Below are 18,519 nucleotides of genomic sequence, written 5' to 3'. Positions count from 1 at the left end.
AATTCTAAGAAACAAATATATATTTCAGTAGAAATGTGAAAAAAAAAAATTTCCCTGGCACATATGTGAAGAGTTTGAAAATCGTTCTGAAGAATAAAATAGGTGGACATGTGAGCACAGTCACTTGGAATGCAGATAAACACAGGGCAACGTCTGTGAGGAAGCCCAAATGAAGAGTGGAAGGAACTTACCGGAACTCAGCCAAGCTACCCTGTGGCAATGAGAGACTTGACTATCAATGCTGTGAAGCCATCTCATTTTCCTTTTGCTAAATAAAATGATTAAAAGGGTTAGAAAGAAACTGCAATGTCAAATTCTATCTTCTCCAATCAGATGACAAGAGTAAATCAGCATCTCCTTTGAAAATGTGAGCACTGACTTTGGTCCTATCCAAAGAGTTAACTTCAATTAGAAGCAGGGTAAAAACAATTTCATGAAAACATTGTTCAGGGGCGCCTGGGTGGCTCAGTTGGTTGAGCGTCCAACTTCGGCTCAGGTCATGACCTCACGGCTTATGAGTTTGAGCCCCGTGTGGGGCTCTGTGCTGACAGCTCAGAGCCTGGAGCCTGCTTTGGATTCTGTGTCCCTCCCTCGCTCAGGCTCTGTCTCTCTCTCAAGAATAAATAAAACATTAAAAAATTTTAAAAATAAAAATAAAAAAATGAAACATTGTCCAATCTTTTTCCCAAACAATTACCTGAATTTTATTAGCCAAGGAAGATCAGCTTGAAGAGAAATAACAAACAAAAGAGACACCTTTAGACTCTTTCAGTACATCATATATTTATAATTTAGCATTTTTAAAAGGCCACTACCCATCAGTCCATTAAATGTACCAATTTACATCACAGGCCCACTTGTCAACTAAGTTAATGTCCATCATCCTTCGGCTCAGGAGACTGTCCTTTGCATCCCACCGTGGTCTGAAACGCCATCAGAAAGGATGCTGCTCAGTGGTTTATGGTTAACACCTTAAAGGTAAACATGGCTCTGGAGCCAGGTGCTTTTCTGCAAGGAAATTTCCACCTGGCTACGCGGCTCTGCACATCTGTTCTCCTCCTGCCCGGTGACATCCCTGCCATCAACAGCCACACAGAAGAGAAACAAAAGCTCATGAGTGGCTGGGGCTGTGGCAGTCTCTGAGGGGAACGTGCCCCAGTCTAGCTGGGAATGGCTTCGGGAGCCTCTCTCCTGGCGGAGAACTTGCCGTCCAGCGTTTACGGGGTCCTCCGGGATTCGTGAAAACCCCCAAGGTCTGTAAGTTCAGAATGTGCTCTCAAGCAGGCAGTGGCATCCACACCCGGTGGGACACACCTCCTGGGTCCGAAACCACTCCATCATGTGGCTGGTGTGCCCACCGTGCCCGCAGGTCAGGCAGAAGTTGGACGAGCCGCGCACCGCCACGTGGCAGATGGCACACTGGAACGTGAAGCCTTTGCAGATGGCACACTGCGTGCCACGGACCTCGCTCCGACAGTGGCTGCAGTACACGCCAAACTCTGCGAACGGGTGGGGATGGCCAGAACAAGAGACACGGTAAGTTAGTTCCGCAGAGGGACACGGCACTGTGAGAACGACGTATTCGCTGGAGGACTCTACGGGATTCTATCACAGCCGTGGTGCTCCCTTTTCTTCAACAGCAGCTCTTCGTCCACAATCTCACTAAGTCTGACAAAGAGAAGCTGCCGTCCCTGCCGGCGGGGTGCAGGTGGACAGCGTGCCAGACGCCTGGTGGCAGGGGCCTCGGGTGAAAAGCCCAGGAGGTAGCTACGCCTCATTCTCTCCTACGCCAGTGGCTGCGCGGGCCTGGCTCGTGGAGGTGGCCACCGATCGTTTGTTGACAGAGCGAAGGACTCAGTGACACCCAGCAACGGCTGACCAGTCTCACGCCGTCTTCCCTACCTGCCCACCAATGACCAAGTGGCACGAGAGGAGCTGGGTCAGGACACGCGGTCAGGACCACCTGACAGCTGGCCCCCGGCCTCCCGGAAGAGACCCCGAGGGCCAACCCCCTCACCTGCACATCCTAGTCTACCTCAGGCATGACCCCGAGTCTGGGCGGCCAGTACCGACCTCCAGTCTGCTCGGCCCGCTTCCAGCGGGCCACCTTGGGAGCAAACCTCCCCACCGGCTGCGCTCTCTCCCGGGAAGGTGCCCTCGTCGCCCGGCCCTGCCTGTAGCCTGCCACCTCTGCCAACCTCTGGAGCAAAGGCCACCTTGGTCTCGATTCCTGAAGAGCGCCAGGGCAGGAGCGGCAGGCCCGCGCCCCATTACTGCCTCCAGACCGTCACCTTTCCTCTTGAGGAAACGCCGCCTGGCTTCGCCACCCTTGTCTCTTCTCCTCTGCTCTCACCTGTGGCACCGTGGACACACCCCCGTTCCTCAGGACTTCTCTTCTGGTTCTCACTCTTCCTTCAGCCCCGGTTCTTGGCACCATCCCTGGTGTCTTCAAAACCCACCCCCCCGACCCTCCGCCCACCTGGCCTCGCAGGTCCTCACCTGTCATGTACAGCCTTCACCCTTTCTGGCGTCACCTTCCCCCGGGGCCAGTCTGAGTGACGCGAACCAACCTCCCAATCACTTGCTCGCAAGTATCCCCACCTCTCCCTCCACGGTACCGACCGGAAGAACCTCCGGCCCCGGTGGAGCTGCCGACTCCACGAGCACTAGTGAGGGAAGGCCCACCGTCAAGATGCACTTCCCACTAAATCCACGACAGACTCCCAGTGCGGGGGGCGGGCTGGAGGTGGGGCTTCTCTGCCATTCCCCAGACGGCACTTCCGGCCTCCGCAGCAGCCCGCACACTCCTCGCACACACCCTGCTCCCCTCACCTGCCGGACTCCCCTCTGCCTTGAGAAAAGAGAAGCCTTCATCTCCGGCCACCAAAACCTTTGCATCTCCCTACCTGTTCCTCTACTCCTCTACCTCCTACACACAGGAAGGAGCCTTCCTTTCGCCAGAGCCAGTTCCCTCTGCTTCGTGACGGCGGGTGGTCACAAAAATGTACCACTAAAGACTTCTAAAATACATGGTAACTAAGGAAAGATTTTATGATAGTCCTGGTTCAGGTCAATCCTGAGACAAATTAGAGTGGTTTGGTGATCTTGGTTAAAAACAGCCATGTCTTGTCCCTCTAAGCCTGACTGTTTATGTCAGGTAAGACTTTGGTTTATGTTCTTGTGAAAAGCCTAATTAGTTTAAATTTCTTATATTTCCTTTAGTAGTTTATTGGTTTGATAAGATTCAACCTTTAAAGATTATGAGAATGCAAAAAGTGCATGTTCAACATAGTGAATTATAGTATGGCTTTAAAAAAAGAAAAAAAAAGGTTGTTCTTGGGGCGCCTGGGTGCTCAGTCGGTTTAAGCGTCCAACTCTTGATTGGGCTCAGGTCATGATCTCACAGTTTCATGAGTTTGAGCCCACATCGGGCTTGCTGACCCTGCAAGCCTGCTTGGGATTCGCTCTCCTCTCTCCCTCTCTCTACGCTCCCCTGCTTGTGCTCTCTGTCTCTGTCAAATAAATAAATAAACTTAAAAAAATTATTAAAAATAAAATAATAAGACACAAAATAAAAAAGGGTTGTTCTTTGACATTTCAGATAACGTATATGTAAACTTAATTATCCTCCTTATCTATCCGGGTAAAATTACTAAAATGTCATCTCCCTGAAAAACTCAATGTCATTGGTAACTGTGTTTCTTCACAGTAAGTCAGTTTAAGTATAATTTCTAAAAATCCTATTAAGGCTCTGAACTAACATTTCATTTAGTTAATTAATGACTCATTTGTGGGGGGGTGGATGTGAACAACTTCTAAGTGGATACAAATCACAAAGAAAATACAGAACACACTACGTCACTAAGTGTAGTTTTAGTATTTCTCTCTGCCTCTTACTGTTACACATGATGGACCGGCCATTACTGAGAAGGGTGGGCACACATCTGGGCCATGCTGGTGGGGTTCGCGCCAAGTGTCACCACATTTGGATATGCAAGGGCTGTAGACTTTGTCTGTGATCGGGAAGCTGTCAGGTATCTTTTATAGGAATACTGACAAACCTGGGGATCTCAGGGAAGGAAGCATACAACCCCAGGTGTAGGCTTTGCAGGGAAAACGTGGCGGAGGTGAAGGTGGATCATTCTTGGTTCCTAAGAGACAACTAATAAGGACAATAAAACACGGTCTGGCACATAAACGATGAATTACGATTTCCGAGCTCTATGAAACCTCAGGCAGAAGCCAGCTTCCGGAGGCTTAGTGTCATATGGCCCCTCATAGGGAAGAGTTGTGTCATGAACATCAATTACACAAGTGTAAATAAAACCAGCCAAAAAAATAAGATGCTAAATTAATAAATGGAAGTCAAATAAAATAAGACATAAATTAATTAATAAGCTAAATAAACTCGCTGAACAAAATTGAGGTGGGCAGATGCACGCCTCTGGCGCAAGATGTGGGAGGCGGGGGCTGACAAAGCAAAGCAAACACCTTGCTCTGCCACCATTGTGACCAAGCACCACACGCTGTAGTGGAAACAACAAATCAAAACCATCTTATGATGGAGATGGCCTTTTCTTTTTTTTTTTTTTTTTTTCAACGTTTATTTATTTTTGGGACAGAGAGAGGACAGAGCATGACCGGGGGAGGGGCAGAGAGAGAGGGAGACACAGAATCGGAAGCAGGCTCCAGGCTCTGAGCCATCAGCCAGAGCCTGACGCGGGGCTCGAACTCACGGAGCGCGAGATCGTGACCTGGCTGAAGTCGGACGCTTAACCGACCTGCGCCACCCAGGCGCCCAGGAGATGGCTTTTTCAAAAGAATATTCTGCCCCAGCAGTACTCCTTCAAAATAGATGAAGCTTTGCCCTCTTTCTATAAATCTAACTCCCTAAATGAAACCAATCTTATTCCTAAAATTCACTGCTGATATCGGATGACCCTTGCCGACGTGATTAGCCCAAGAGGAAAGTGCTGGTTTTCCAGCAATTTGGAGCCTAACTGTACGTAGCCCTGGTGACCTTGTAGCATTTTTCTCTCAATATCTGTTTGCTATATGTGAACAGTCCAATTCTTCCAAATAATAAAAATGAAAATATTTAAATGCTTTTGTCTGTGAGTCTGTTTTCATAACCCCCTCCCTCTGAAGTCTTGCAGTGCTCTTTGTAAAGGTATTAGAACATATTATTCATTCTTCAAGATCATCTGAGTCTTGTGAGTTCCTGTTTTACTTCTCTGATTGGATTACAGGCTTCTTGTAACCCCGCCCATCCCCACCAAACCACCCCCTGGATTTCCTCGTACGGCCAACAGAACCTGGCATGATGCTTCTCATGGTGGATGTCAGTAAGAGTGTAATATACCAGTTACCTGTCTCTGTGACTCATAGATTTTCCTGAAAACTAATTCTACAAGACAAACTGCTCTAGGCCTGCAATCCTCTCTCTGATAAACTTCATGCATTTATATGCTCTGAAAAATATATTACCCAATAGCATTTGCATCTTTGCATTTCCTCAAGTACATACACCAAAATAATCCATATTAAAATAATCCTTCAATATGCAGATCTATGTATTACTCTGGTTTGTTTTTTAGATTTTAAGTGATTTCTACACCCAACATGGGGCTGAAATCACAAACCCTGAGATCAAGAGTCACATGCTCCGCCGAATGAGCCAGCCAGGTGCACCCTGTTTGGGTTTTTTAATTGAAACTATATACACACAACTTAAAGAGTCAAATAATGCTATCATCTTATTACAAAACCAACATTCCCTTCCACCTCCCTTGCCCCTCACTCTCAGGAGGAAAACCTTCCAACTCATTTACTTTTTCTTCTGTTTCTACCTTCCTATTCTCAAACACCACATTTATGAAGCCAATTCTTAACTTCCACACTGAAGCATTACCTCAACTTTCACCTGGCGGCTTCTTCCACTCCTCAATCCCACCATCCACTCATATACCCTGTCCCACATCTACCTAGGTGAACATGAATCAAGCCGAGCCACATAACATGATGACTTTTCCTTTCCTGCACATTGGTTTTTCTCAGAGTTAGTAACCGTCTTGTTGTTTTCATTTGCTTAGTTGGCTTAGCGTAATTCACCTGCGAACCCTCTATCAAATATCTGAATCTCTATAAATATATCGGACACTGAAATCCATTAGATATTTTTGCTAACTTTCTCTTCTTGGAGACAATGCTCCTGAAGCTCCAAACTGGATCTGTCTCTGGGTTGGCCACGTGGATCTCCCTTTAACATCATCCCGACTCCCTGCTTTCTTAGACTGAATCTCCTTCTTGGAGAGGGTGAAGGTTTACTTTCACACGTGACTGATAATTTGGGTAGAATTTCAGGTGAGAAACCATTTTCTGGAGAATTCTGAAGGCACTGATGCATTCATTGTCCTCTCCTTTCCAGTATCTAGTTCACTGCTCCTGAGAAGTGTGGTGCCATCCATTTTCCTTATCCTGCTTTCCCTCTCTGGAAGCTCCCAGGGTATGCTCTTTATCCTGGGTCTTTCTTCATTCACTACACTAAGTGCTTGGTGAGCCCTTTCTTTTTTTATATTAAAAAAAAATTTTTTTTTAACGTTTATTTATTTTTAAGACAGAGAGAGACAGAGCAGGAATGGGGGAGGGTCAGACAGAGAGGGAGACACAGAATGTGAAACAGACTCCAGGCTCTGAGCTGTCAGCACAGAGCCCGACACGGGGGCTCGAACTCACAGACTGCGAGATCATGACCTGAGCCGAAGTCGGATGCTTAACCGACTGAGCCACCCAGGCGCCCCACTGGTGGGCCCTTTCAATGTGGAAAGGTGTCTGCCTTCTCTGGAGAACGAATATTTCCGATTTTCTATAGTGCTAGAGAAAGGGTAATAACCTGCTCTGCAAACTAGGGGCAGGGGTCTGGCCTAAAAAGGCCATCAAACAATACTGTGCTTACTCTTACCTTCATGCCACTTTCAGAGGAACTGGGCATAACTAAATCCTGAGCCATCGTTGGGGCAGGTGGTTCTGTGACGTGTGTTACTGTTTTTCCACCTGTCCGTTCAGGCCCCGTAAAATCAGCTACCACTAACCTATCTGCCTCCCTGACCCCAAATGCTATTGCCAACACTGTTCCCCGTACACGGTTATGCCTTTTCAGGAAAGCTCTGGATAGATGCTCTGGGGCATCTGGGGGAGAGAGGAAATCCATGTGTGTTCAAACCACCCTCTCTGGCAGTCTTCCACGTCACCCTTTAAAACCTATCTCTTGTCTTGGCTCCTTTCAGGTCACGGTCTTGCTTTTCCTCAAAACTCACTGGTGTCTCATTCTAAGTTTGTTTCTGGTTCTTCCTCTAGACGCCAGTGCAAGGGGTGGTTTCTCTCACGGCCCGGAGTGGGTGGGCACTCGCTCTCCCTGTATTCTTCCCCCCGCCCCACCGGGCCTCCCCCCCCCCCACCCCCAGGCCCAGGGCAAGGTACCCACTATCACAGCTTCAGGACCGCCTACATGACGGAGGTTCCCAGACTCCTAGTTCTAGCCCCAGGCTCCCCTTTGAGCTCCAGACACACATCTGGCCACATATGGGACTGAACGGTCTGGCATCTCATACACACCTCCGGCCCCTAACAGGGCTCCTAATTTTCTGTCTTAATTTGGGCACCACCACCTACCCAGTTGCTCAAGCTAGAAACCCAGAAATTACCTAATAACCTCTGTCTCTTCCCCGCAATCCGACATCCAATTTGTTAGCGTATTATGGTAAGTCTCCCTCTAAAATGTATTTTTAATCCCTCTCTCTCTACCTCTATTGACACAGCCTGACATTAGACCGGAGATCTCCCTCTGACTATCCTAACAGCCTTCAGACTTTCACCCCTGCCCTCCTCCAATCCTTTCTTCGTTTAACAGCCAGTGATTCTCTTAAAATAAAAATGAGAGCATGTCACTTACCTCTTAATACCTTGGACGCTTACGCTTACCACTGGACTCAGAATACAAGCCCAACGCTGTACCCTGACTTACAAGTCCCTAATTATCCTACAATCTGACCTGGTACCCCTCTTCTTGCTCATTGTGTTCTAGCCACTGCCTTCCTTCACTTGTTTATGTCTACTGCTCTCCTCACGGATGGCTCCTTCTCACCCCTCAGACCTCAGCCCCTCAGAAAGGCCTTCCCAGTCCACTGCAACACCTTACCTAAAATTCTCCCTCCCTGCACCAACATCCTTTTTGTTTGCTCATAAACACGGATCACCACTTATAACTACTTAATTTTGCTCCCTACTTGTCTGTGAACTCCAGAAGGGGAAGAATGTGCTTGATATACAATAGGGGAATATATGGATAAGTACCCCTCGTTCAAATCACTATCTGAGTACCACACACAGAACTACTTCTATTTAGAATAGAAATTTACGCTTGTCCTGAAAGGCAGGGGTTTTTGGCAGCTTGAAAGTGAGAAGCTAAAACACTTCACTCCAAGTCTTACATTACAGACAAACTAAATTATGGGACCTTTCAGACAGTGACAGGAAAAGAAAGAAATTGATATTCACCGATCCCTTTGTGAGGATCAGGAGGACAGGAGACAAACTTCAGCACCTCAGCTCGTTTCTCTCTCAGCCCCCAGCGATAGAGGATTTCTCCATAGCATTTCTTAAAGTCATCAAATTGCTGGGTATTGGCAGGGTCCAGAAGCCTGGATAAAACTCAAAAGATTTCCTGTCAGTTCCTTTAAGAAAAAACAAGCTCGATACCAAATGAACTCAATACGCCTTTCTTAAGGCAAGAGTCCTAATTTTGGAGAATCTAAGCATTATGAAATTGCAGCTCTCGCCCGGGAAGGTCGTTACCTTTTATTTTTATCATGCTGGTCACGTTCTCGCTCACGAGGATCACTGTAGGTAAGACTCCCAAAGCGGATTTCTTCTGGGGAAGACTCTCCCCAAGGTGAAGATACATGTTCTGCCTCCCTTCCCGCTGAAAAAAATCAAATGGGAAGGAAAAAGGGAAATCAGAGAAGGCATGGAAAGGGTCTGAACACCCTCATAATGCAGAATGCGCCCAATTTAGTCCCTGGAAGATGCTGAGAAATATAACTGAACAGAACTCTTTCTCAGCCTTGCCTTTTGTCTAGGTATTTACTGTTCAGGTGACCAGATAATTAAGTATACACATAATGTTCAAGCAGCAAATTATGGTGTAGTGTTAGGGAACATTGGATAAAGCAGTCATGACTCATAAAGACTTTTTAAATGACATGAGAAAATGCTCGTGATCCAATTAAAAACAGAACGCAAAATCATATATATAGAATGACCCCCCCCCCACATATACACACACACACATATACAGATTGGGAAAAAATGTTCTGGAATATTAACAGACATTGTTTCTAGGTGGAGGTTCAGTGGTGATTATTTTCTTCTCTAATACTTTTTGTTTTTCTTCACTGGGCAGGTATCACTTTTATAATCCAGAAAATTAAGATAATTTTTATGTATTTACTTAAATAGGCTTCATGCCCAGCATGGAGCCAATGCAGGGATTGAACTCACAACCCCGAGATGAAGACCTGAAGTGAGATCAAGAGTCGGGTGCTTAATTGACCGAGCCACCCAGGCACCCTCAAGAAAACTAAGATGATTTTTAAAAAGAAATTGCAAAAATCCGTAAACCACAAATACACTTATTCATTAAATAGGTCTTTATGGCCAGCCAGAATCAGGCTCATCTTTACTTCTCCACGTTGAAAACAGTGCGTGGGAAGAGGCGGATAACAGAAGTGGCAGATGACGGGGGCAGGTGGGGGGGGGAGGGGGGCGGGGAGGGTGCCATGAAGGAGAAAGGATGAGGGTTGGGTTTACGGGGTGAGCACAAAGAAGTCCCACTGTCAGTTTCACAAAGTTCTAAGTTGAAAAGCAACCCAGCAAGGCACACAGGCATACCGGAAACTGGCCTGTTCAAACATGAAAGCCCAGGCCTTGCTGACTACAGCATCCCCATCATAGGAAATTGGAAGAGAAATGGGAAACAAGGAAAAAGTGGAGCATATCCATCAACCGAAGTTTACACATCAACGACTCACACACAGCTTCAGAGCACTAGAAATCCAGCGTGGCCAAGCCAGCTCCATACCAACCTATGTTCCAGCCACCAGTGTTGAGCCCTGGGTCCGACATGCTGGAGCAGGAGCCCGAGGAAGTAAAGCTAGGCTGAAGGACAGACAGGCGCGGCGTCAGAACGCGCTGCCCTGGGAATGCTTCCCTCTCGGAGAAGTCAGACACAGAGCAGAAGGCCACAAGCTTACATATCGGCTGTGGGACACCACGAGGTTAGAGGAACGGCCGGGAAAGGGTCCGAAGGGGTTCGGTATTCCCTGAGGCCGAGACTGGGCTTCAAACACACTGCACAGCATGGCCAGTGTCTGGACGTCCCGGAGTCGGCAGTAATGAGCCAACCTGGAGGAAGATGACAGAAAAAAAGTCAAGAGAAGAGACAGAGGAAGGGTAACTGTCACAGTTTATGGCAGGTTGCTGCCACAGGGATGAGAGGGAAGGTTCTTAATTCTGCCTCACAAACCCCTGTCGGGAACCAGGGTTTTCTACAGATCTAGCTGCTTGATTAGAATCTGGCTAAATTTGTTTTGCAAAAGAATATATCCAAGTATTACAAATGACGCGGGTAACCCATTCAAAAGTTTCTGGTTGGCATCCAGGGATGGCTCAGACTTGAATGCAGCTTCTCCAAGAACTAAGGGGACTAAACTAACATCTGAATGAGGCCATGCATGTGCTCTCAGTCTCTCCAACTCCAAGAAGAATCCCACTGCTTTCTGGGGGTCTCTACACACTTCACTCGTGGAACCAAAAGCTGCGTGAAGGTGCTCAGAACACTGTACAACCACCACTGTATGGAGAGCTGGCGAGAGACTCAAAGGTGGAATTATGAGCGTGAGCTATTAAATAAGAACAACAGGAATATTTTTACCTTTTAGGTACTCACATCCTCTTTGCTCCTTTTAGGACTACTATGCTAGGATGTGAGGTAGGGATCGGGGCAACGTGGCCTTTGTGATAGAATGATATTGATACTTTCCTACCAAGTAATGTCTAACGTTTCTTAAGGTGTTTTCACACTATCTTATTTGAGCCTTCTGTGATGTGGACAGAACAAATGTTACCATCCCTGCATGACCATGAGGCAACTGAAGCTTGAGGACAGGTCCGAGGTCTGGCCTCAACAAGTAAGTAAAGAAATCCTCCACCTGAGGAATTAGAGCTTCTCTGTCTTTCTATCCAGACCTGAGCCAAACTGTTATGAAGGTTCAAGTGGTTTTATCTGGTAAATCATTTTGCACATTGTATTTCCAGCTTGCCACATCCCCAATGCAACTATCAAACACAAATTCAGTGTTGCCATAATTGCCTAATAGGGTGAAAACATCATTGCCCTTGGAAAATGTGTAAGCCAATGTGGCATTAGAGTCTCCGCTCTTGGGGGCAAAGCTCTACAGCACCCAAGATATTTACATCTGAAGAGTTCAAATTCTTCTAGTCAGACTGATGTTACTTATAGACTAAAGCATAAATCTCTAAAGGACGCATGAGTCTCCAATCTTTGTCGTAAATGACAAAAACTGTATAGTTCCTTCTGTTATAAGAAGTTAGTTCTGCACAGAAATTATTATAGCACTAACAGGAAAGATCTCACTTCTTCCTCCCGTTCTTCAGACTTCTTCGATGATACACTGAAAAGTGTGTACAGACCTAAAATTTACATCACTCGTTTCCTCCCTTTTAGCTCTCTAAACCTACAAGGATTCCAGCAGCTGTCGCCCGAATGGATGTCGAGCCCAGGGCGTTTCCAAATCTGGGTCAGACTTCGGGCCAAGGCAAAGATCTGTAGCGACTGTAGCCAGCGACCAAACCTGGACAGATCAAAGAGAAACATTCAAAGTCAGACTGGGGACGAGAGGACCAGGAAGCATGAAAGAACCCCACCTATCCTAAAGCCTTGCTGCTCTGAGGGCAGTAAAACCTGGGAATATCAGGCCCATTCCAGACATACTGACCCAAAATCACATTTTAACAAGATGCTCAGGGGAATGCACCGCTCAAGAAACACTAGTCTTAAAACTTCTATAAAGCAGGATCATCCGAGTGGCCCAGTCAGTTAAGTCAGACACTTGATTTCAGCTCAGGTCTTGATCTCATGGTTTGTGAGTGTTCCTGAGTGTTTGTGAGTTTGGGGCCCCACGTCAGGCTCAGTACTGCCAGCTTGGAGCCTGCTTGGGATTCTCTGGCTCCCTCGCTCTCTGCCCCTCCCCGACTCGTGCACAAGCACACGCACATGCTCGCGCGCTCTCTCTCTCAAAAATAAATAAATAAATAAATAAATATTTTAAAAGCCTTTTATTAAGTATACTTCAGAGGAATGACACTGTGCATTAACTTCAATGGGTTGCTATTTAACCACGAACTCATGTGACTTCTGCTGCTGCTTCATTAGTGAACAGGCAGAGGTGAAAAAATAGAATTCGTATCACACTGCAGATCTGTCCTTTGCCCAAGTAACAGGAAGCTATGTTGCTTTCATTACAAAAGTTTCAGTATACTCACAAAGCTAAAGAAAAAGAGGCCAGGACAAAATAGACTTGGTTGTCTTTTTGTTGACATCAAATCTGAGGAACATCACCAAACCTGAAATCTCACAGGGCTTGGGGTCATCAAGCCGAAACGAATGTCCATTAAGTGTCTATTAATCCAAGATTTAGCACATGCTTAATATTAAGAGCCTCCTTAAGAGGAATACTACTTTTGGGAAATCTTTCTTCTTAGTAGCAATACATCATTGTACGACCAGGGACTGGAAACCCTGTACCAGACTCTGAGAAACCTGAAAGGAAGGAATTTAGACTTTAATCAAAGAGTCTATAAGAAAAGAGAAGCAAATAAAAATACTGGAAAACAGGTAGAGAATACATCAGCTACGTAATAAAGCAATTAAATTAGCCCTTTCATGAAGATGGCACCGAAAGTGAAAAAAGAAGCCTCTGCCCCTCCCAAAGCTGAAGCCAAAGCAAAGGCTTTGAAGGCCAAGAAAGCAGTGCTGAAAGGCGTCCACAGTCACGAAAGAAGATCCGCACATCACCTACATTCCGATGGCCCCAAGACACTGTGCCTCCAAAGGCAGCCCAAATATCCTCGAAAGAGCACCCCCAGGAGAAACAAGCCTGACACAAACAAGCTATGCCACCATCAAGTTCCCACCCCACCCCCACCCCGACTACCAGCACCAGCCATGAAGAAAATAGGAGACAACAACACACTTGTGTTCATTGTGGATGTCAAGGCCGACAAGCACCCATCAAATAGGCTGTGAAGAAGCTCTATGACAATGATGTGGCCAAGGTCAACACTCTGATCAGCCCCGACGGAGAAAAGAAGCATATGTTTGGCTCCCGACTATGATGCTTTGGACGTTGCCAACAAAATTGGGATTGCCAACAAAACTGAGTTCAGCTGGCTAAATCTAAATTTTTTCACCAAAATAAATAAATAAATAAGTAATAAATTAAGTGGTACCAGTGTACTTAATGCACACAAGTACTGATTCAGGCAAGAAACCTGAGGTTGGTTAAGCATCTGACTTTGGCTCAGGTCGAGGAAATTGAGGCTCAGAAAGATTAGGTGGCTACCCTGGATCACACAACAAAAAAAGTGAGAGCCTAGGTTTAAACCCGGGTCTGTCTGAACCCAAGGGAAGGGTCTTTCAAGTTCACGCAGACTAGTCTGACCTTCCAAATCAACTCCCAGAAAAATACTGAAAACTTCCACAAAATAAAACAAAACAAAAATACCTTAGGAAGTAGTTTTTTCACAGAGAATGATTTTTCACAACACGAACTGTGGGTGTGCCTTAGGACTGACTGCATCTGCTAACCTCACCGATCTTATGATGCAATTAACCTTCCGGTTTTCATTTTACAAAGACACACAGAGGCTGAGCGAGTCCGAAATACTTTACCCAGGGCTATCCCATGAGGAGCAGAGTTGGACCTTCACCTCCCGGGATAAATTCCACAATGTTTCTACTACTTTCTTGTGCCTTTTTAGCATACACAGACCCGGAGATGGCTAAGTCCTTAGAGAAGCAGATTCAATCTAGGACCCTCAACCTCACTTAAAAGGGTTTGGGGGGTAGACCGGACAGTGTTTATGAGAAGACAAAAGGAAATCTTAAGTTTTTTTAATCATAAAAATCATGGGGGCCTTAGCTCTGGGCCAGTGGGAGAGTTATGAGGGAAAAACTGAGCTGAGAGGGGTTTCACTGCCCAATCACAGGCTCACACTACAGAATAAAGGGCACAGGAGAGACAGAGCGGACTAGTGGTTGCCCAGGCCTGGGTGGGGAAGAGGGGACTGACATGAGACAGCCAAGTAGGGTGGTTTATGGCAGTGTTCTAGTTCTTTTTTTTTTTCAAAATTTTTTCTTTAATGTTTATTTTTGAAAGAGAGAGAGAGTGGGGGGAGGGGCAGAGAAAGGAGGACAGAGGATTTGAAGTCGGTTCTGTGCTGACAGCAAAGAGCCCCCCCGATATGGGGCTCAAACTCAAGAAACCATGAGATCATGACCTGAGCCAAAGTCGGACCTTAACCGACTAAGCCACCCAGGCGCCCCTACGGCAGTGTTCTAAAACCCTTGTGATCATGGTTGCAAAACTGTGAATATACTAAAAGCCACTGAACGGTACGTTTTAAATGAGTGAATCACATGATATATGGACTATATCTCGATAAAGCTATTAAGAAAAATAGGAGCAGCTCGCTTTAATATACTGATGTGTTCCTGCAAGGATGAAGGGAATTAACATTTTTGCTCGATTACATCATATTTTATTTTACGTCGTATTTTAAAACGGAAACACGTTTCCACCTAAAGGAATGCTTTGGTAAACTTTTTATGAAACAAAGCATTTTTAAAAGTATAAAAACCCCAACAAAACGGAATTAAGGGCGCAAATGGCAAAGGTATAGATACCCACATTTAGATGTATAACAATCACCATGGTACCAGAACAGAAAAGAAATGTAATAAAAAATTCTCAGTATGTGAGCTTTAGGATCTTCTCAACTAAGCACTAATGAGAAAAATACCCAAAGGATTTAAAAAGCTGCTCTTGCCCTGATGTTTATCAAAGAAAATGGGAGAGGGATTACAAAATAGGAGGCCCCGCTTGAAATGTCATTAAACCACAACCGTACAGTGACAACAACCTGCTCAAAAAGGAAAATCCAGATTGCCATCAGAAGGGATGCACAATACCTGGACAAGGTCCTTCCTTCCCACGAGCAAGGCCGAAGTGGCATTCTTCTGACATGTTTCTTGAATATCATTCACATTCAATCTGAAATTTAAAAAAAGAGTTAAGAAGTTTTTTTTTAGTCTAACTTCCTGAACCAATTACCCCTGGACTAACAGACAGACAAAAAGGTGCCTCTTTAGTTGTCACCCAAAATGTCTTATCTGTGTGGGCCTTCCACTTCTGCCTTGCTACACGATATGGAGAAAAAGCTTACCTACAGCTCATATGAGGCCGTGGGTTCCCGCCTGGGAAGGTGAAATTGCTCGCCTCTCTAAAGTCAGACAGGAGGACAGCCTCAAATGTCAATTTGGCAACCAGCCCTTCTATGGATTTCCCAGGCTTGAGGGTTGAATAAAAATGGATTTAAATACGTGTAACACCGAGGTTTCTAACACAAAGGGTGGTGTGCTGTGTATATGTTACAAAATAAACACTTTTTGCTATGTATGCAGGTTCGAGAAAAAGGGCGGCCACAGGCCAGCCTCTGTATGCCTGCTACTAGCCTCCCAACTCTCTTCAAGCAAAATGGCTCTGCTTTTAACTGGTTTACATACTGGCACAGAAAGCAGAATTCTGAGGCCGTTCCCAAGATTTCGGCCTCCTGCTCTACACATCTTCTATAATATCCTGTGCCTTTAATCGTGGGTGAGACCAGTGAATGTTGATGGGCTATGACACCCAAGATTAGGTTATTAATCAGTCCACTTTGAATGCGTCAAAAGGGAGATTATCTTAGGTGGGCCTGACCTAATCAGGTGAGACCTTAGAAAGAAGTGAGGCGTCCTCTCCTGGTCTCAGAGAAGATGAAAACCATCAAGTTCTACGGCTTCAAGGAACTGAATTCTGCTAACCACCTGAATGAACTTGGAAGAGGACTCTGAACATTGGATAAGACCACCACCTGGCCACCTCCAGATTTCAGCCTGGTGAGATCTGAGCAAGGACCTAGCTAGGCCATGCTCAGACTCCTGACCCATAGAAACTGAGACAGTAAATGTATGTTGTTTGAAGCCGCTAAGTTTCTGGTACCTCCTTATGCAGCAATAGAAAGCTGGTACACACCGGTCTTTCTAAAACTGCTTTTGAAGAGAAAGGGTTCCGATACTTAAAAACAAGCAAACGAACACAACTTTGATTGTGATGACTGTGTGATAAGCAGCGCGCACTTACATGTACAGTTCTCCAGTGACTTGTGAACAGGAAGAAGGCACGCAGTGTCCTGGATGATAACCTTCCCAGCAGCCTTGATGGGTCGATTGCCGGAGTCCGATCCCTCACGCTTGCTTTTCCATCTCCTGGATTTCTGGGGGAGATGACGAGATATAACTAATAGGGACTTGGACGAATGGGAAACCTACGGTTGCAGAGCACATCAGAGTTGGGTCATTGGTTTATTTGCAGAGGCTTTGCATTACATCATGCCCACAATTATATGAATCAGCATCTGTAGGAAATAAAAGGATGGCAAAGGGCACTGAGCTCTTGGTCCAAAATCCTAACAGGAAAATAAGCACCCTACCGCAATGCTACATACATTCTGCAGGTGCCCAAAAACAGACGCCTTGAATTTAGAATTAAAAAAAAACAAAAAACCCCCCAAAAACAAGAAGAAAGAAAGAAAGAAAGAAAAAAGAAAGAAAGAAAGAAAGAAAGAAAGAACAGCAGGTAAATAAGTTAGTAAAGACCACAAAAATGTGGGGAAGAGCAACTTTCAAGGTTGGGATCAGCCTTAGATTCAAAGTTCTTGCTTGAAACTAACCAAAGGTTTTCTTCTTCTCAGACAGCTTTAACAGGATTTGCTGAGAATGTAATTCACACACAGCGGTGTGGGCTCTGCAAACCTTAATCTGTGGCAGGCAGACAGAGAAACATAGCAGCTCAAGAGAATTACCAGGTTTTTCCTAGCAGATTTGAATTATTTCTAAAAGTGATCATTTTAGAATGTCAAAAATAGCTGAGCAGAGGGACCTGGGTAATGGATGTGGATGATCATGAGCAACTGTCCTGTCTCCCCAGAGCCTCACCTACAAAGGAGCCTGCATGTGGGAAACGAGAGATGTCCTGGAAAAGGAGAATTATCAGTGTAGCCTCATCTGGTACATTCAAAATGACAACCAGCCAAGGGAGCAATATTCTATTTTATTTTATTGCTGAAGTTAAAAAAGGGGGCCACCAGAGTGACTCAACTCAGGGGGGAAGTGACATACTTATTAATTAACAAAGTTGCTAGCGAAAGAGTCTGCAAACTGGAGTCAGAAAACCAAGGTGTGCTGGTCTTATTACGGCACGGCTGGCTCACCGTGACCCTGGCTGAGCTACTCACTGGCTGTGAGTTTAGTCTCATGTCGCTCTCTGTGCTCACTGGTAACTGTCTTAGGATGAGCTCCGTTCCAATCTTGCAAGATTAATAAGGGCACAATGAAAAGGTGACAGTGCGCACTGAAAACGTGCAATGAAAAAATATGCAATGATTATGAACGTCTATAAGCCCGCAGGAATTTAGATTAAATCATTACTTAGATTACTCACAAATAATTCATTTTCCCCAAGTGATTTTTATACAATCACTCTTCCATTCCTGAGTCACGGTCTGCATTTAGTTGCTTCTGACCAGTGATGTCCCACTCTAATCCCCAAAGGTGCCCAATGGTCTTCATTCCTATTGCAGTGTGTACGGAACCTCTTAGATCCAGGACACCTGGACTTGGTTCACGGCAGGTAAACGAAGTTTAGCTGAAGTCTCTGAATTATTATCAAATTTGTAAATGTATATGGCTACATTATCAATTTGGGACCTTAAGCCATTTGATCGTTGGAAGTAATTTAGTTACCATGTGTTCTTTATTCGTACACATTGCTATTACCAATACATCAGGAAGCCTCATCGATTACTGCATAGCAGCCCTTCAGTTCTCTACCAGCCCTGGCTATTTTCTAAAGAATTATGTATGTATTCATGAAAACACTAGTCTTTTAGCCACAAATAACATGATGTGGATGCAAGTAAGGGGAGAAGGTGCTAAAGAGCAAACAACCTGTCAGCATGGGCTGGAGGCAGGCAGTGTTAACTGACACAAGACGGAGGTCGTCACACATGCAGGAGATACTTTGATGTGACCGGTTTTAGGGAGGGCAATTTCGTGTACATCTA

At 45.5% G+C, this 18,519-nt stretch overlaps 1 protein-coding gene across 1 annotated transcript in view; it reads right to left on the bottom strand.

Moving 5' to 3' along the window:
• Positions 1-677: 677 nt before the first annotated feature.
• WDR59 (WD repeat domain 59) overlaps positions 678-18,519 on the bottom strand; it is an 85,091-nt gene continuing 67,249 nt past the window's right edge. The window contains 9 exon segments of the mRNA XM_030299723.1: positions 678-1,499; positions 8,557-8,699; positions 8,854-8,980; positions 10,143-10,215; positions 10,311-10,461; positions 11,818-11,930; positions 15,329-15,410; positions 16,539-16,554; positions 16,557-16,671. Of these exon segments, the coding sequence (XP_030155583.1) occupies positions 1,264-1,499; positions 8,557-8,699; positions 8,854-8,980; positions 10,143-10,215; positions 10,311-10,461; positions 11,818-11,930; positions 15,329-15,410; positions 16,539-16,554; positions 16,557-16,671 (1,056 nt within the window). The 3' untranslated portion in view covers positions 678-1,263.

The sequence above is a fragment of the Lynx canadensis genome, chromosome E2 (assembly GCF_007474595.2).
Source record: "Lynx canadensis isolate LIC74 chromosome E2, mLynCan4.pri.v2, whole genome shotgun sequence".
Taxonomy (NCBI): Eukaryota; Metazoa; Chordata; class Mammalia; order Carnivora; family Felidae; genus Lynx; species Lynx canadensis.
Note: the sequence above shows the minus strand (reverse complement) of the source record. Positions and strands in the feature narration are given on the sequence as shown.